Source organism: Eretmochelys imbricata, chromosome 3 (assembly GCF_965152235.1).
Source record: "Eretmochelys imbricata isolate rEreImb1 chromosome 3, rEreImb1.hap1, whole genome shotgun sequence".
NCBI classification, from domain to species: domain Eukaryota; kingdom Metazoa; phylum Chordata; order Testudines; family Cheloniidae; genus Eretmochelys; species Eretmochelys imbricata.
Window position 1 is genome coordinate 174418263 of NC_135574.1, and position 20339 is coordinate 174438601.

Genomic DNA, 20339 nt, shown 5'->3' on the forward strand with positions numbered 1-20339 from the left:
GAGTGGGGCCACTTGACTTCAAAGGATTATAGGACGGTTCTGGAGGCTAATCACAGTGCAGTAATGCAACGTCATCTACACTGACACCTCAGCGCTCCAGCCGGGGTGCAGCAAGCCCTATGCTTCTCGTGGAGATGGATTACCAGCAGCGCTCCAGCCACAGAGTCCAGGAGCTCTAAGTGCCTTGCCAGTGTGGACACCTCAGGAGTTAGGGTGCCTGGCGCTGATTTAACGCACTTTAACTTGCAAGTGTAGACTAGGCCTAACACACACATTTTGCCATTTTTTATTTTCATCGTGTGTGTTAAATATGCAGATGGGGGAAGGGGTGTTTTGTAAATTAATCCCTTTTTTATATTAATCCTTTATCTCCTCTGACCAGGGATCTTGAGAACACCCTTTGTCTCACTTATACTGCACCAGAATGACCTCCCAACCTCATACTTGAAGCAAATTATATGCAACAATATGCATTACTGAAACCAAACAGGATTGTAACAAATATGTTCTGTAGACCAAAAAATTTGAATGGAAAATTAATCTTACGATTTAAGAAAGGAGGGTAACTCATCATCTTCTTCTTCTGATACCAGTGGTTTTGCTTTAGATTTTGCTATCCTTGGTAGAGTTGTCATCTGAAAGGAAGAGAGGTCGGGGGGAAAACCAACAACAATAAATTATAAAAATATTCTCTCTCATCTAGCTTATCAGAATTGTACCCTATGGAGTACGTTCTCCTTTCACAGTGTGGGAAATTGGCACACAAGTCTGCATGTAATATGATCAGAATATACTCCTATATGTTAAAGAATTTAGACCACAGCATCAAATCAATATAATCCCACAACACTTTGCTGTGGGGAAAATTACATATAGCCAATGCAGTCAATTTAGACACAAACCTATGCCATTTTTTTTAACCAATTTAAGTCAAAATAAGATACTTCTATTCCGAAATAAAATGATCCACAAACTTGCACCAAAACAACAGCCTGTTTTAATCCACACTTTTGTTATAACGTGTGAATGAAAACTGATTTGTTGTTTCAGTGCAAGCTTGTGTGTGGACCAGCCCTAACAAAATGGATGTCATTTCACCAACCTTATGGCATGTTAACAACAAGACATGCCAGACTTCCCCAAATCCAACGTGTACATAGGCAGCAATTCCAAATAATTAGCCCACAGGCCCTGGATTACAAACACCCTCTCTGATCAACCCAGAAACTAGGTTTAAATTCCAAGAATGTGGGTTAATTTTCAGAGAGACACAGCTACATACATTCCATACAACAATGGTGAGTTGTTAGACGTACACACACTTCCCTCAGAGACAAGTTGCATCCCGTCTGTGAATTTGGATACCACAAATAAAAACAATGTTTAAAAAGTAACTGTTTTATACAATATATTTGCAAACAGTTACTAAAGCAAGAACAATTCTTTTCAAGATGTTATTGAATTAATAGTAGATAAGATCCTGAAATCATGTACTTACAGAGAATTGCCCGTATACAATTTCTGTAAGAAAATCTGGCAAGCCTCCGCATAACTCTTCCCCCTCCTCTGTTCAGCTGTGTTTGGGTTCAAATATCCTCTCTTATGACATCACAGAGGATTGAGCCTTGACCATCAGTTAAGCACTTTGATTAGCTCATCTCTGGTGGCCTGGGAAACCCTTCTGCAGGATCCACTCCTTGCATTCCCAGGGAAATGGCTAAGTTACCCATTATTCCCCCATGGCTTTTGAAGTTGTTAGCCTTACATGTGCACAGACCAGTGGTAACGTGAATCTGAATCGCCCTTCTTAACATCTAGATGTCCTGCTAATTGAATGGGCTTTTGCCCTCTAGGATTACTAGGTCTTACTTTTTACATGGCTTTACCTACCAACATGTTATATATATCCCTGCCAACAACAGGACATTGAAATTGTCTCCGTGTTTCTGTTCTGCAAGCAGTGGGTACAACTCCACAACAAATGTGCTTGGATTGGTCAGATTTTTTTTAAACTGATTGTTCCATATCATTGCAAGCAGACAGGTGGAATTTGTATCTCAGAATTATAAGACAGCACCTTCCTGCATTAAAGGTCTCAGATACCATGTCAGGAGCATAGCAGCCCCACCCCCCCAAAATCAATTTGTTCCTTGGTGTTTGGGCAGTTTTTCCAAAGCAGGGTAAGTGCCCTGAAAACCACACATTTTCACACGTGAGCCAGGTAACTGTGTCCCTTTGCAAACATAGCCCTTTAAATCAACCCCACCCAGACACTATGAACTTGACCTACTACCAACAATAGCTTTCAGTAGCTTTCCCCCATGAACTCGTACTAGACTGCTAGTGTTGATAGGACAAAACCATTTTCCAGCACCATTGCAGAAGACATGACTGAGCCCTACGTCAACCAGCACCAGCAGTTAAATTGCACTCAGAACTGGTTCCCACTGCAGAAAACATTTGTCAATAATAGATCATTTTCTTAATGCTGTTCTACAGGCAGAAATCCCATTCATGTGAATGGGGGAATGTTGCTCTCTTAAAGGAGGCTATAAATCTGCACGGAACACACAGGACACTACTCACCTTTTAGCTGTCTAAGTTACTCTACAGTCCTCCACAAGCAGCACTGCTAGCGGTTTTCTCTCTCTGATACTCTTGCTCCTTCATGCAGTCACTTCTTTCTCCCCTTTCCTCTGATCTTTAAAGCTGAAAGGTCACTGTGCCAGACTCCTGCACGAATCAGATATTTATTGTTTTTACAAAAGACATATGAAAAGATATTTTGTTTCAATTTTGTAGCTTCTGCAAAATAACTACATTGAAAGAACATTATTAAAGTTTGTGAAGTTAATTTCTTGAAAATCGGGACATCTTAGTGTAATGGTTCAGGGTGAGTTGAACCTTTCACCTCTCTCTCTCGGTCTCTCCGTGATACCCCTTTCAAGTGACAGGCCCACACCTACACTTCTTTCAAGTCCGACTCCTATGGTTCACCCCACTTTTAGACTGGGTCTCCAGGTTACAGCATCCCCATTTGCCAACCATGCTTCCTCAGCAGGTCCAACGGGTTTTGCCCCTGCTATATATAGCCTTCCCTTCAGGAGCCTGTGAACAGCATGAAAATACCACGACTTCAGCCAGCTTCTTCAAAACAACACCAAAGAGAGAAAAAAGGCTAACACAATAAAAAAGGCCCACACGCATATTGTCTTAGGCCTTGTCTACACTGGCAAGCTTCTGCACAGTGAAGCAGCTTTCTGCAGTGTAACTCCCGGGGTGCACACATTGCCAAGCCACTTAGCGCGCAGAAACTGCGCAGTTGTAGCACTTTAAAAAAACCACCCTGACGAGAGGCACACAGCTTTCTGCACCGGGGCTACAGCGCTGCAGTGCCAGTGTAAACACCCTGCTGGATTACAGCGCTGTGACTGGCCTCCGGGAGGTGTCCCACAATGCCTGTTCTCACCTCTCTGATTATCGGTTTGAACTCTACTGCCCTGCCCTCAGGTGACCAACCGTCATCCCCACCCCGTAAATTCCTTTGGAATTTTGGAGGTCCCCTTCCTGTTTGCTCAGTGACACATGCAGTGGTCTTAGCACATCTTTCCAGGTGGCCAGGCTTGCTCCACGCACGAGGCGATCTCCCGCTTGCAGCAATGCCGAGCTGCTGGATCTCGTCAGCATTTGGGGAGAGGAGGCTGTCCAGTCCCCGCTGCGCTCCAGCCACAGGAATTATGATACCTACGGACAGATTTCATGATGCATGACAGAAAGGAGCCATGATCGGGACACACTGCAGTGCAGGGTCAAAGTGAAGGAGCTGCGTAACACCTACCACAAAGCATGGGAGGCAAACCACCACTCCGGTGTTGCGCCCACAAGCTGCCGGTTCTACAAACAGCTGTACGCGATACCCAGTGACAACTCCACCTCCACTGCGAAGGCCACTGTGGATACTTTGGTGGCTCGAATGCCAGTTGAGATTGGACCGAGCCAGGAGGAGGAAATCTTGGATGAGGATGTGGAGGGGGACCCAGAGGCAGAGGACGAATCGGAGGTCAGAGATGCATGCAGCCAAGAGCTCTTCTCTACCCCAGCAGAGGCTATCCAGTCACAGCTGTCAGATCTTGGCAAAGCGCAAACAAGAGAGGAGGCCCATGGTAAGTGGATTTGATTTGGGGAACTGCTGAAGCGAGTTGTTGGGGGCAGGAGGGTTGCAGAAACCAGGCTTGTGTCTGTATGATGCGCACACCACCATATGCCTAGTCTGAGCGATGGAACAGGGTGTTGATTGACTCCCTCACTTTATTGGAATCTGCCTCAGATCTCCAGGAAACTCTCATGGAGATACTGGGCAATGCACTGCCGCAGGTTCTTTGGCAGAGCTGCTGTTTCTTGCCCCATTAATGGTAACTTTCCCGTGCCACTCTGCCGTCACAGGAGGGAGCCGGGGGGAGGCAGGGGAACCATTGTTGCACACAGCTGAGTTGCACAGGGGCCAGGGCAGAAACCGCAGGCTTGGAGAAGACCCTCCCTTGATTCCCTGCTCACCCTCAGCAGCGCGGTATCTTCCATAATGAACACAGCCTGGGGAAAATGTAAGGACAGGAATGATTATCAGGCCCCCGCTACAGTGCTGGCTCTCACCAAGAGCCATGTGCCCAGTGTACAGTAGGGTCCGGGAACACTGATTTACCCTGCCCCTGGGGCTACTCACCATTTTGGTGGTCTTGCGGCTCATGTGCGCTTCCCTGGGATCAGCCAGTTAGTGACAGGTGTGTGAATAGTGGCTGTTCTTTAAATCACTGGATCAGTGTTCAGTCTGTTGCAAACAGTACTGCTTTTGTAAACGGTTGCGTTTTGGCTTCACAGAGATGACCTTGGGAGCCCAGCCTCCCTCTTTGTTATCAACGGCCGAATGGCTGTGCAGAATTAGAAAGCAGCCATGAAGAACTAAAAAGGACTTTCTGCGTGAGGTTATGATGCACTCCGCGGCCAAAAAGCAGGAATTGAAGGAGTGGCGGGACAGCGAGAAGAGGGACCGAAAGGAGAACGCAGCACGCCAGAATGAAGCCACGGAGCGGCTCTTAAACGTTACGGAGCGCCAAACGGACACACTCCAGGCGCTACTAGCACTGCAAACAGAGCAGCTCCGCGCCCGCCCTCCCCTGCAGCTGCAGTCACAAAACTCTTTCCCTTGCACCCCCCAGACACCGCCAACGCACTCTTGTCAGCCTCCTGGCTCCAGTCTGTACCCGCAGCATTCCACTCCTGCCCCGTCACAGTCCAGCCCTGTGGACTCCCAGTACCCACGGCACTCAACACCCATCCCCCTGTAATTTAGCCCTGCTGAAGTCCACTACCCGCTGCGCTGTACTCCAAAGGAGAAGGTTGGATATGACCCCTGGACATACAGAAATCTTTAACCATCCCCCACCTCCTCCTGGAACCTTCCCCTCCCCCAACCTCCTCGGTGCGGATGTGTATTTTTGTTTGTCTCTCTCCTCCAGTTGCTTTTTAATAAAAGAATTGTGTTGGTTTGAAAGCAAATCTTTATTCTATTAATTGAAAGCAAACAGAGCCTGCAAAGCATCAGACAACTATCTTAAACCTTCATATTGCTTCGTCTGCACCAATTACAATCACCTCCTACCATTACAAGCACTGCACTCCCGAGCACAGCAACAAATATTAGTGGCTTTCGGCTTCAAATTGCTGCCTCAAGGCATCCCTGATCCTTATGGTTCGGCACTGCACCCCTCTAATAGCCCTGGTCTCTGGCTGTTCAAATTCAGCCTCCAGGCGCTGAGCCTCAGCAGTCCAGCCCTGAGTGAAGCTTTCACCCTTCCCTTCACAAATATTATGGAGTGTACAGCACGCAGTTATACGCATAGGAATATTGACATCGTCCAGGTCCAGCTTCCCATATAGGCAGTGCCTGTGGGCCTTTAAATGGCCAAAAGCACACTCAACAGTCATTCTGCACTTGCTCAGCCTGTTGTTGAACTGCTCCTTACTGCTGTCAAAGTGCCCTGTGTATGGCTTTCAAAGCCACGGCATTAAGGGGTAGGCAGGGTCTCCCAGGATCACAACGGCCATTTTGACTTCCCCTACAGTGATCTTCTGGTCCGTGAAGAAAGTCCCTGCTTGCAGCTTCCTGAACAGGTCAGTATTCCGAAAGATGTATGCATCATGGACCTTTCTGGACCAGCCTGCGTTAACGTCTGTGAAACACCCGTGATGACCTACAAGAGCCTGAAGAACCATTGAGAAATACCCCTTCCCATTAATATACTCGGTGGCTAGGTGGTCTGGTGCCAGAATTGGAATTTGCATGCCATCTATCACCCCTCCGCAGTTAGGGAAGCCCATTTGTGCAAAGCCATCCATAACGTCACGCATGTTTCCCAGAGTCACGGTCTTTCGGAGCAGGATGCAATTGATGGCCCTGCACGCTTCCATCAACACAAGTCCAACAGTTGACTTTCCCACTCTGAACTGGTCAGCGACTGATCAGTAGCAGTCTGGAGTAGCCAGCTTCCACAGTGCCATCGCCACACGGTTCTCCATTGGCAGGGCAGCTCTCATTCTCATGTCCTTGCGCCTCAGGGCTGGGGCGAGCTCATCACATAGTTCCATTAACGTGGCTTTCAACATCCAAACGTTCTGCAGCCACTGCTCGTCATCCCAGACGTGCATGATGATGTGATCCCACCACTCAGTGCTTGTTTCCAGAGCCCAAAAGTGTGGTCAGCACCTCCGTGAATGCCACAAGCAATCTCGTGTCGTAGCTACTACACATGGCGAGATCAATGTCGCACTCCTCTTGTCTTTGTAGTTTAAGGAATAATACCACTGCCACTCAAGACGTGTTAGTCGGATCGGGCAGCATACTGGTCAACAGTTTGGGATCCATTCCTGCAGACTGAAGAGGCAGAGCACGCAGTACACAAACCGTTGAAAGATGGCGCCAAATGCAGACGCAAGCACAGGGATTGCTGGGATGTGAAGCAATGCATCACGGGGCATTGGGAGAGGACCCAGGATGCCCCACGACCCCTTCCGCCTTCCCACAACTCTTACTGGCACAAGAGAAAGAGGTGCCCAGAGTGCACCACTCCAAATATCGCTGCAAGTTCCGCAAGTGTGAATACACTATTGCGCAGGCAGCTCACAGTGTGAACACTCAACAGCGTTTTCCCTTCTGTGCTCTCTGAGCAGTGCTATAACTGCTGGCACTGTGTAGACATACCCTTAGATAAGCTTAGCACTTCCCTCAAGCCCAATTTCGTCATGGTACCCCAGCACTGGGCTTGGACTACAACCTGTATCTGTCTCTCAGCTTCTGGCTGAGGTTTCTAACTCCGCCCCAAGTCCTCTGATTCATTTTTCCCCACTGGATGTTTAAAGTGAAAATTGGCTTTGCATGTCACTTTCCTTGTGAATACCACCCAAGGGTGGTAATGTTCCAATAGTACGTAAGATCTCTGGAGCAGAAACTGTCTCTTAGCTACTTTTCTGTACTGCATAGCACAACGAGGGCCTAATCCTTAACTGGCATTCCTAGTTTCTACTGTAATACAAATGATAACCAATTCTAATACAGCAGCTGGGAAAAGCATGACCGTCGAAGAGTGAACTCCTCCCAGAGTGCAGTACAGAGCACAGCACAGAGCACAGCTGGCGGAGCAGAGCCACCAAGAATTTAGCAAAGCAGAAGGCAAGGCGGCACATTTTTAGATTTCGGTCAGTCACCGTGGAACCAACTACACATACATCTTCATCTACACTATAAAAAAATTCCTGTTACCTGGACATTTGAATAAAGGATTCAGACTAATCCAGTTTAAAATGCTTTCTCTGCTTAGTGTGGACCAAACAGAAGTGTATTCATCGCCTACACACTATTGTAATAATCTTGGTATGAAATATGCCTTGTGAGGTATCATTTGAAATCTAACACCTCAGCCAATAATATCATGGTGAAATATATGTAGCAGTAGTATATGAAAAGTTATGAATCCCCCCTGTATGACATTATTAGCACAAGTTCAAAATCAGAAAGCCCTGCCTAGGCAAAAGCTGATAAACAAGCCTATCCTCAACAAGGGAAAATATGTTTACCTCAATTTACATATAAGTAGCAAACAGGTTCTTGAAACAGCAAGAGGAGGAGATGGTAGGAAACAGAAAGAACAGTTTGAATTTCAGCAAACAGAAGTGGGGAAAATAAAAGGAACATGAAGCCTCCTTCACCACCAGACTCCATGTCTCCGTCTTTACTGCTTGAATAAACTTTAGTTTGAAGGGTAACCCGCAAAGGAATCCACTTCAAAGGTTCACTGGACTATAAAAGAAAGTGGCAAAGAACCCCAAGTTGTCTCTCTTTCACCTAAGATGACAAAGGCACCAGCACCTTTAGGCCCCTGGGAGAGATCCTGACTAAGGGTATGTCTACACTAGCAAGTTTCTGAGCCACAAGTTATACCACTTTTATTAAAACACTGGAATTAAACTGCTGTGGCGTGTCCACACTGTGCTCCTTGTGACGCTGGAGGGCATCCACATTAACAGCTCTTGCAATGGCAAAGACAGCAGTGCATTGTGGTAGCTATCCCACTGTGCAACTGGCCACAGGATGCTTTGGGAAGAGTTTGCAATGCCTCATGGGGCAGGCACAGCGTCACATGATGCACGTTTCCCAATCCCATTGTTCCATGGGCATCCCACTACATTGCCAGTGGCTTTCAACTGAAGGGGGGGGGAGAGGGAGTGTGTGTGACAGGAGTGTGCGCGCGCATATGGAGGGGGGAGAGAGACAGTGTGTTTTGGAGGACAGAGTGTGTCAGCATGCTGTCTTGTAAGTTCAGAGAGCGGCAGGAAGCAACCAGTCCTGAGGCAGGGGGAACCCCAATATCAGCCCCCATCTTCCTCCCTGGGCTCTCTCTCTCCCTCTCTCTCACACACAAACACAGACCTGCCTCTGTGTTCAACAGCACAAGCATTCCACATTAATGGTTTGCTTTGTGTCTCGGAGCAGATCAGGACGGCACCCAACGGCTGACAGAACCGGTGCTTTGAAAGGGGAGGGGCGCATGTCTCCAGGACAGCCAAGTTCAAAACCATGAGCAGAGCAGTCAGTTGAGGCATTATGGGACAGCTCCAGAGGCCAATTACAGCGCAGAAAGCAATGAAATTTCTACCCTGGCATTGAGCGCTGGAGCCTCTGCACAAATAGCCTTACGACTCTCGCCGAGGTGGTTTTTTTGCAGTGCTGCAACTGAGGAGTTTCTGTACACAAAGTGGCTTGGCAGCGTGCACATGTCTGCAGTTTGAGTGCAAAAAGCTGCTTTACTGCACAGAAACTTGCCAGTGTAGACAAGTCATTCACCATCTTGCAAGAAGACAGTGGGTGAAAAGGGCCATCTTAAACAAAGGCTTGAACCAAAAAATTGCTCTCAGCCCTCCACACAGCTCCTCTTCAGCCAGTAGGGAGGATGTGCACCACTGACAGAAGGAGGGTAGTGTGGACATCAGCCACCACAGTAATTACTGTGGTGGCCATAAGTTGACCTAACATAGGTCAATTTAAGACTGTAGTGTCGACATGCCCTAAGTCTGTATGAAAAATTATAATTTCCAGGAAGATAATAGAAGTGAGACAGGAAGATTCAAGGCACAATCACACATCAACTGTAGAAACTCCAGAGCTGGGGTATCTGAAATGCTGGTCATGTTGACTGCTTGACAGAGCAGTTCATGGTTTGCTGCCTATCCCAAGTTCTGCTCTTATTTGGATGGGTCCCTCCAGTGTCTTGTAATTCTAGCTTACAGAATGTTAATCAAACCCAAACTTGACGGTGTACAGGAAAAAATCCCACTGTTGTAATTGCCATAAGTAGGATGACCATATTTTCCCAAAGGGAACACAGGACAGCCCACAGGCTAGCTCACAGCCCTCCCACCGCCCACCCACACGGGGCCAGCCGGAGGCCCCCCTCACTCCCCACACACAAGCCCCTGCTGCCACCCACCCACGCGAGGCCAGCCTGTGGCCCCCCTCACTCCCCACACACAAGGCCCTGCTGCCACCCATCCACGCGGCGCCAGCCTGAGGCTCCCTTCTAACCCCCGTGCACGGAGCGGTCCAAGCTACTTTCCTGAGCCCTCCCTCCTATGTGAGGCTGGCATTGCCGCTCGCTCCCCCCCCCCACCCCCACACATTCCTCCATGCCCTGCTAGGGGTTGCACACCAATTTTTGGCAAAACTGTGCATTTGTCCAGTTTGCTCTTGCCAACTGATGATCAAATGGGACAAATGCCCAGTTCTACCAAAAAAGTCGGAATGGCTGGGTCAAGGCTTAAAAAAGGGACTGTCCTGGCCAAAACAGGACACATGGTCACCCTAGCCATAAGGCAACATCACAACAAAGGTAACCAGATAAATGAAACACCACAACAGGTGTCACGGGAGGCATGAGGGAAAGCATGGGTTGCTTTTGGTATTAAGGAGATGTACATTGGAGGGTAAATGAGAAAAATGTCCACTACTCTCTTTCCTTTTCCTTCCTTACTACCTTAGGGATCTGATTCTATATATGGGAGGGTTCCTTCAAAGACTCATGCAGAGGACGAGAGAGTCACAGCTCTTCTAATTTACACCTCCACCTTGATCCTGCAGTGTCTCCCCTGGTGTGGGTCCACCATAGCCTTTTGTAACACACTTCACGAGGAGAGAACCCCGCTGTGCATGCCCTGTGGGCAGAGACTACACATTGGGGTTTAGGCTCCAGACACCGTGCTTTACCCTCCATACATAGGTGCTGACTTTTATTTTTCCTGGTGGGTGCTCCACCCCGACTCTGCCCCAAAGCCCCGCCCCATTCCACCCCTCCCGTAAGGCCCCACCCTCGCTCTGCCTCTTCCTGTCCCTGCTCCACCCTTTCCCCCGAGGCCCATGCCAGCTGCCGAACAGCTGAATGGCAGCCCAGCTGACAGCTGTGGCGAGTGGGTGTTGACCACCCCCACTATATTTTTCCATCGGTGCTTGAGCCCTGGAGCACTGACAGAGTCGGTGCCTATGCCTGATTCTCTCCTCACTTGTACCAGTGTAAATCAGGAACAGCCCCAATGAAATCAGTGGAGTTACACTGGTATAAAATTAATGAACCACAGGTGGTTCACCAGCCTAGGAATCAGTCTAATGAGTGGCGCTGTGGTTCACCAGCAGATATAAACCCAGTCTGACAAGCTAGAGAAGGCACGTCAGACTGGCAGTGCCAGCAGGAACCTGAAACACACTGCTTGAGCTGAAGAGCGTACTAAGCAGGGGTGAGTCTAGCTGGCATAACTATACTGGCCGTCCTGTGCCAGCAATGCCCCTCTGCCATGTATATTGGCCAAACTGGACTGTCTCCACGTAAAAGAATAAATGGTCACAAATCAGATGTTAAGAATTATAACATTCAAAAACCAGTCGGAGAACACTTCAATCTCTTTGGTCACTCGATTACAGACCTAAAAGTTGCAATTCTTCAACAAAAAAACTTCAGAAACAGACTCGAACGAGAGACTGCTGAATTGGAATTAATTTGCAAACTGGATATAATTAACTTAGGCTTGAATAAAGACTGGGAGTGGATGGGTCATTACACAAAGTAAAACTATTTCCCCATGTTTATTCCCCACCCCCTCCACCCCCCACTGTTCCTCAGACGTTCTTGTCAACTGCTGGAAATGGCCCACCTTGATTCTCACTACAAAAGTCCCCCCCCCCCCCCCCCGCTTAATAGCTCACCTTAAGTGATAACTCTCGTTACAGTGTGTATGGTAACACCCATTGTTTCATGTTCTCTGTGTATATAAATCTCCCCGCTGTATTTTCCACTGAATGCATCCGATGAAGCGAGCTGTAGCTCACGAAAGCTTTTGCTCAAATAAATTTGTTAGTCTCTAAGGTGCTACAAGTCCTCCTTTTCTTTATACTGGCAAAGGCACTGTAGCGTCAACAAGACCTGAATTAACCATGTTTTTGGGCAGTTAATTTCCCTTGTTTCTTGAGGAAGAGGTGTTAGGGAGGGGGGAATGATGGGAGGGCACCTGTGGGAGGGGAATGATCGGCCACTTTAGCTACCAGCTCTGCCCTCCTCCTGGCTTCACCATGCACCAGGTAGGGCTGGAAGGGCCATGGGAAGAAAGGAGGATGGTAACTGATCGGCTGTGAGGAGCACATCTACCAGCCGGAATAAGCAAGAGGAATAGCAGGAACCCCCAGACGTTGTATCTACTTCAGGGAGCTAGTGTAAACCCAGGGGCTCTGCACAGCCCTCTGCAGTACAGGAGTACTGTTGGTGTGTGGAATAGCCCACTCACCTCAGTGGGGTGGGCTCAGATGAATTAGGACACTTGAAAGAGATAAACAGTCTAACACATTAGCTCTGGGTGGTGTGAAATGACCCAATCATCTCAATGGGAATTCCCCTCTACCTCAGTTTCAGTTGTGGAATACCATTGTTCAAGGTAATCTCACTATGCATGTCAGTTTTAGAGCAACTGGAACATTAAAATTTTCTTCTCTGGGGGGCTGGGGACAGTATCTGAGGAACGCCTGAACCAAATTATTCCAGACTTGCACCATTGCCCCTGTTGTGGCATACCAATATCCTAGATCAGGGGTCGGCAACCTTTCAGAAGTGGTGTGCCGAGTCTTCATTTATTCACTCTAATTTAAGGTTTCCCATGCCAATAATACATTTTAACATTTTTAGAAGGTCTCTTTCTATAAGTCTATAATATATAACTAAACTATTGTTGTATGTAAAGTAAATAAGGTTTTTAAAATGTTTAAGAAGCTTCATTTAAAATTAAAATGCAGAGCCTCCCAGACTGGTGATCACGACCCAGGCAGCGTGAGTGCCACTGAAAATCACGCGTGCCATAGGTTGCCTACCCCTGTCCTAGATAATCTCATTTTGTATGTGGATTTTAGAGTACTTTGAAAATTAAAAGAAGCTCATAATGCAATGGGAGGACATATATTGGGAACCTCTTGATCAAATGACCTAAATTTGGACCATAAATTCTACCCCAGTCCGACAATAGCTTTTTAATTATTGCTTCCCCAAAAGGGAAGTGGGTGGTGAAAATTATCCACACGATTGATCCCGAGAGAGTAATATCAGGATCAGAGCTGTAGTTTGAGCCCCAAGTATGTGTAGAAAGTAGTATAAGGCAGGGTGACCCAGGTAAGCAGGGTCTCACCGCTGCTGATCAGGCTGGTCTTCCACAGAGCAGAGGGAGCCCAGCCTGCGCTCCCTGCTCACCCACACCTACCCCTGGCTGGAGCAGTGGAGCAGCTCCCTAAGGCTTCTGGAGGACGGGCCCTACCCCCCACAGGGGGCTGAACCAGGGCTGGGTCAGCCTCTGCTGCAGCAAGCCCAGGGGCCACAAAAGTTGAACAGCTGCTACGTGATGAACACAGCTGTCTACTAGCTGATCAGCGGGGGAGGGGTTGCTTAGGAACTATTGATCCCTGGCTGGGGCTGCAGCTCTATTGCCAGTGAGTGCTAAGCACCTGGAGACCCAAGGAGTCAGCGCCTATGCTTCCATATCTCCCCTTCAAGGTGAAAGTATTTTGCTCTCCTTAAGGACAGGATGTGTGAAACACCCACACAACAGTAGATGCCTTAAAAAAATAAAAATTGAGAAAGAATCAGATGAAAACAGAAGAAACAGTTCACATAGCAATATCTCCTCTGAATATTTTACAGGACCCAGAAAGGTAGTGTAACTCAGCTTAGTTACAGAGGAGGAAGTGAGACACGTAATGTTTTCCAACGCAATCTCCTTCTCTGAGCAACTTGGTCTGTGTAACAACCTTGCGCTGCTCTATCCGGAGGAAGAAAGCTAGTGTACCTCATCTCCCCCATCTCCAATCCAAGATTGCATACCCCATTTTCCAGCCCAGGTTTCTCCAGATTCAGACATCCATAGCAACAGTCGGAGAGATGCTGTATTCCCCCACCTTCAGGAAATGTGCCACTGAGAAGACAGAGGCCCTTTAACAATAGTTAAAAGCTGCCATTCAAATGCTTAACCACCAAACCCAAAGCACTGCCTTCCACAGATACTTGGCTCTGACTGGGTTCAATTTATTCAGGACTCTGTTTAAAACCTTTTGTGCATCAAGTTTTCCTTTACCTATAAGTAGATGCTAGACACTCTTTCATGATGAGCTTAACTGGAAATCTGAAGGCAGGGCAGGAATGATGTCAGCATGCAACAGCCCTAGCGGGGGCTGGGGCAGGGCAGGCACATGGTGGGATGAAGTGCATGGATTGCCACTCTGCTCTCTACATTGCCAGCTCAGCTGGTCAGTCTGCTGGTGTTTATAAAACACAGGACAAAAAATACTTTCATCCCCCTCCAAGGAAATCTCCCTAATCACAGCATGATACAATGATGCTACATTGCAATATCATGACATCGTATCTGTCTCACAGAATATTACTCTTTTGACTAGTATTCAAAAAAGTAAATGCTTTGCTATTCCCAGTGTAGATGCAACCTTGTCAGTCCCAGGATATTAGAGAGACAAGGTGGGTGAGGTAATATCTTTTATTGGACCAACTTCTGTTGGAGAAACTTTTGAACACACAGAGCTCTTCTTCAGGTCTGGGGAAAGTACTCCAAACATCACAGCTAAATGCAAAGTGGAAGAGATTGTTTAGCATAGATGATATTTTCATTCCTCTGGACTGACAGCTTAAACCCCCTCATAGATTTCCACCACAACTTCAACAACCACCACTTGTCCATTCAACTCTCTCTGGAACACTCCCTCACTAGCATCAACTTCCTGGACGCCACAATCAGCTTAAAAAATGGAACTCTACAGACTATTACATACCAGAAGTCCATGGATCATCACACCTACATAGATCCAGCAACCACCCCAAAGACCCCAAGAAATCTGTTATCTATAGGCAGGCACACAGATACCATTGAATATGCTCCAAGGAGGAAGTCTGGGATGTGCACCTGAAGTCACTTAAACCGGACTTCAACAAAAAAGGACACTCCACCAGAGAAATAGATTGCATCATGCAACCGGCCACCCAAATACCCCTGCTTCAATACAGAAATAAAACCCTCTCTGACTACACATCCCTAGTTATCACCTACCACCCCACACTGGAACCCAGAGGGGGGTATCAGCAAACAACTACAACCCATACTCAATGAAGATCCCATCCTGAAATAAATTCTTTCCTAAACTCCCTCTTCTGGCCTTCAAATAATCCCCCAACCACGCCAAGCTCATCATCAGAAACAAGTTCCTCACAATCCAGGACACACCAACTCAAAGCAGATGCAAAAACAGATGCAAAACCTACAGACATATCTCCACTGCTACAATGATCAACACACCTCACAACACAACTTTCAAGATCTACGGATCTTACACATGCCTATCACAACATGTGGTGTACCTCATCCGGGGCACTAAATGCCCCAACAACAACTATGTGCCTGAATCCGGACAATCACTACACTCTCCAATAAACTCAGACAGGAAAATTTTAAAAGACCAAAAATACCCTATCACCTGTGGGTGAACACTTTTCACAGATTTCAGAGTACCAGCCGTGTTAGTCTGTATCCGCAAAAAGAAAAGGAGTACTTGTGGCACCTTAGAGACTAACACATTTATTTGAGCATAAGCTTTCGTAAGCTACAGCTCACTTCATTGCAAAAGCTTATTGTCAAGGTTCCTCCCCCACTCTGAACTCTAGGGTACAGATGTGGGGACCTGCATGAAAAACCTCCTAAGCTTATCTTTACCAGCTTAGGTCAAAACTTCCCCAAGGTACAAAACATTCCACCCGTTGTCCTTGGACTGGCCGCTACCACCACCAAACTAATACTGGTTACTGGGGAAGAGCTGTTTGGACGCGTCCTTCCCCCCAAAATACTTCCCAAAACCTTGCACCCCACTTCCTGGACAAGGTTTGGTAAAAAGCCTCACCAATTTGCCTAGGTGACTACAGACCCAGACCCTTGGATCTTAAGAACAATGAACAATCCTCCCAACACTTGCACCCCCCCTTTCCTGGGAAATGTTGGATAAAAAGCCTCACCAATTTGCATAGGTGACCACAGACCCAACCCTTGGATCTGAGAACAATGAAAAAGCATTCAGTTTCTTACAAGAAGACTTTTAATAAAAATAGAAGTAAACAGAAATGAAGAAATCCCCCCTGTAAAATCAGGATGGTAGATATCTTGCAGGGTAATTAGATTCAAAAACATAGAGAACCCCTCTAGGCAAAACCTTAAGTTACAAAAAAGATACACAGACAGAAATAGTTATTCTATTCAGCACAATTCTTTTCTCAGACATTTAAAGAAATCATAATCTAACACATACCTAGCTAGATTACTTACTAAAAGTTCTAAGACTCCATTCCTGGTCTATCCCCGACAAAGACAGACTATAGACAGACACACAGACCCTTTGTTTCTCTCCCTCCTCCCAGCTTTTGAAAGTATCTTGTCTCCTCATTGGTCATTTTGGTCAGGTGCCAGCAAGGTTACCTTTAGCTTCTTAATCCTTTACAGGTGAGAGGAGCTTTCCCCTGGCCAGGAGGGATTTCAAAGGGGTTTACCCTTCCCTTTATATTTATGACACTTGTGCTCAAATAAATGTGTTAGTCTCTAAGGTGCCACAAGTACTCCTTTTCTTTTCACAGAGAAATCACTCTGTGTCTGACCTATCAGTTCTCATCCTCAAAGGAAACCTGCCCAACACTTTCAAAAGATGAGCCTGGGAGCTTAAATTCATAACTCTGCTAGACACGAAAAGTCATGGACTGAACAGAACTACTGGATGTATTGCTTATTACAGCAATCTGTAACCCATTAACCCCCTCTGTTTGTCTTTTAATTGCAGAGGTGTTAATGGGCCACTCTACCTTGACCGGTCCCTTAGAATATGTGCTAAGTACTTATGCTGAACAATGTGTTCCACCTTGCATGTAGCTGTGATGCTTGGAGTACCTTTCCCAGGTTTGAAGAAGAATGTGGCTCGAAAGCTTGTCTCTCTCTCTCTAACACAAGTTTGTTCAATAAAAGATATTACCTCACCCACCTTGTCTCTCTTGCTATTCCCAGACATACCGAAAGGGTGAAAAAGACATACTTTTACAAAAATCTGAATTTTTACACCATTTAATCTGAAATGCCATAATCCATACATTTTAAACACAAGAAAATAATTTTGCCTGTACAACTCATTTAAGAAGTTAATGACACTAAAAGAGATGGAACAAAACTATTTTCACTTTTTTGATTTTGCTAAATTCCACTTTAAAGTTTTACCATCCCCCAACTGTGCGTTAGTCTATGGATCAGATTTGCCTCTTATACTAGTTTAATAAGGGTACAATTCAGTTTCCATTGAATTCTGTTTGATTCATCTATAAGTGAGAGGAGAATCGGTAGCTAAATCTCTACCTAATCTAGAACACAGATGTTAAAAATGATTTAGCCTTGAACCTTTTTAAAACAAAGTAGATTAAATCTGCCAAAACTTTGTTACTGCAGATTTAAGGCTCCTCACTGATGCCTCAACACCTTCCAGATGAGCTAAATTTAAACTTCTGAAAACGAGGAAGTGAAAGAATTAAGTCACTTGCCACCCCCACAATGCAAAAATCAATCCTGCCCCCAGCACACCAACAACACACGTACTAGCATTCTACTCTCAAAGATGTTACAGAACACCTGTGGAACAGAGCACGTGAACACTTGGAAGACAAATTTTAACATCCTCTCTTTACTGAGGCAAAACTTAGCGTAGTGCCACGCCCTGGGGAAGAGGTCATCAGCAACAAGGATTGAACCTGGAACTCTGCATTTTTTTCAATGAGCCTCTACTGCCTGAACTGAAAGACTCATCTCTTTAATCCAAGTCTGCAAATGTTCATCAACCTGTGTGGCCAACCCATCTGCAGAGGGGTACATAGTACCACACCGACCTGATGTGAGTTACACTGGGTTTAAGTCAGGTATAGCAAACAGCTGCGACTTACACACGGCCTACACTCAAACACTGAGCCTAATCTACACAAACCACACTAGACTTGCAAAATGTTACCACTCCTTCATGCTTGCCCAGAGCATTTCTTCTGAGATATTTCCTTCACTTACCCTCACTAAGCACTGGAGACCAGACACATGTCACCAGACTGCTGACAATCCCAATGATAAGAAGACACTTGTGTTCACCTCTGCGAACATAGCCTACAATACACAGCACTACCATGAAGCATACTTGATCTCTCAAGGTACTCATACACGTCTCTTCATATTACTGTCACCGCTCTGCCATGCTGCTCCACCCAATCCCTCCTCCATTCAATACAGCAGTACATAACACAATGAATATAGCTGAAATGCATGCAGATAAATGCTGGAATTCAAATCTATGGAATACAACACAGACAGTGGTGCATTCTTTTAGTCCTTCATAACTACTTATGATCGATGATGTCTTAACTCAGTTCATGCAAAGCATACTGAGAAGAAGTGATTGCGCACCTGGAGATCAGTTTATGGCCTGAAAACTGAACGCAGATTTTCTCCCCCAAACATGCGCACACAAACACTCACAGATAGGGCTGGGGTGCAGAAGAAGAGGCGTGAAGGAAGGCATGTAGACCATAAACAGGATTGGCCTTTGGGGGCCTCTTTATATTACACAGATAGCGCAACACCATCACAAAAGAATGCGAATACAATTTGGGGATGTACTAGCAGGAGTGTTGTAAGCAAGACATAAGACGTAATTCTTCCGCTCTACTCCACACTGACCTATGAGGGAAGATTGAAAACATTGGATTTCTTTAGTCTGTAGAAGACTAAGAGGGGACATGATAACCGTTTTTAAGTACGTACAAGGTTGTTACAAGGAGAAGGGAGAAAAATTATTCTCCTTAACCTCTGAGGATAGGACAAGAAGCAATGGGCTTAAATTGCAGCAAGGGCAGTTTAGGTTGGACATTAGTAAAAATTTCCTGTCAGGGTGGTTAAGCACTGGAATAAATTGCCTAGGGAGGTTGTGGTATCTTCATCATTGGAGATTTTTAAGAGCAGGCTAGACAAACACCTGTCAGGGATGGTCTAGATAATACTTTGTCCTACCTTGAGTCCAAGGGTCTGGACTGGAGGACCCCTCGAGGTCCCTTCCATGCCTACAATTCTGTGACTCCAAAATGGTTAAGAAAATATTTTTTGACATGTGGCAGGACTACAGCCAAGTCAGTCACATGTGAACGGAAAGGAAATGCTCCCCGTGTCAGTCAGTTGCTTGTTGAATGGTGAAAAAGCAACTTCTAGTGGCTAAACTTACATTAGTTTAGAAATGATTAAATGCAAAAAGCTAGCATTAATGCAACGCTAAGTCTTGTTATCTAGTACAATATAGTCAAGAATTTCAAACCCAAAGGTTGCCCTTGCAGTGTTAACATCCTGTATATTTTATATGGTATACTCTAATAAACAGTAATACACTAAGGTTCACATTTAACCAGAGTTAGGAGTTATGGAAAGTATTACATTTCTGCAACATGGTCAAGTTAATTTAACTACCGCAACCTTATATTTTGAAATTTCATGACTGTTGAGTCCTCGATCTCATAACCTTGATGATGCATATGTTTTGGCATTTAATTTCCCAGGAAATTTTAAAGGGGAAAAAACAAAGAAAATCTGTCAGTAGTAATTCGATTTTGCACCTTACAAGCTCTATTCACTTGGCTGGGCTGTCTCAGTTTGAAACCATGACACTTCAAAAACCAAGGAGAATGATATTTTTTCTCATTGAAACAATCATACCAAAATCCTTCACCAGCAAAGAGGGAGATGTTTTAAAACTGTCTTCCAACTAATCCAAAAGTATATTTTCCCTACAAAGGACACTATTTTGCAGGTCTGCCTATGCAGGAAGCTCCCAAGTCTTTGCTAATCCTCAACGAACGGAATTCACCAGTCATCCTGCCTGTACAGCAGGGAAGGCAGGGCCGGACCACAACATTTTAGCACCTGAGGCGGGAAGCTCAAATGACGCCCCCATGCCCCCTCGCTTGGGCCAAAACTTCGAAAGGTCTCAATTCTTCCTTCTTCCTGTTCTACTCCTCTCATGGTACTGCTCTGCTACCTACCCCAATAAAGGAGAACTAACAACTTAAAATGCCTTGTTCAAAAATTTTAAGTAACTCTTAAGTTAACTTTCAAACACCTGAACAGAAAATGTTCTTGTCTGCATAGTAAACACT

At 45.9% G+C, this 20339-nt stretch overlaps 1 protein-coding gene across 6 annotated transcripts in view; it reads right to left on the bottom strand.

Moving 5' to 3' along the window:
- SRBD1 (S1 RNA binding domain 1) overlaps nt 1–20339 on the bottom strand; it is a 229834-nt gene that overhangs the window by 204359 nt on the left and 5136 nt on the right. For 5 of the 6 annotated variants that reach the window (XM_077813865.1, XM_077813859.1, XM_077813861.1 and 2 more), the window contains 2 exons: nt 2587–2733; nt 547–635 (listed from right to left, as the gene is read on the bottom strand). In XM_077813865.1, coding sequence (XP_077669991.1) covers nt 547–635 — 89 coding nt within the window. In that variant the 5' untranslated portion in view covers nt 2587–2733. Of the gene's footprint in view, nt 1–546; nt 636–2586; nt 2734–4720; nt 4740–20339 lie in introns of those variants that run through there. The other variant, XM_077813863.1, reaches the window with a different exon arrangement.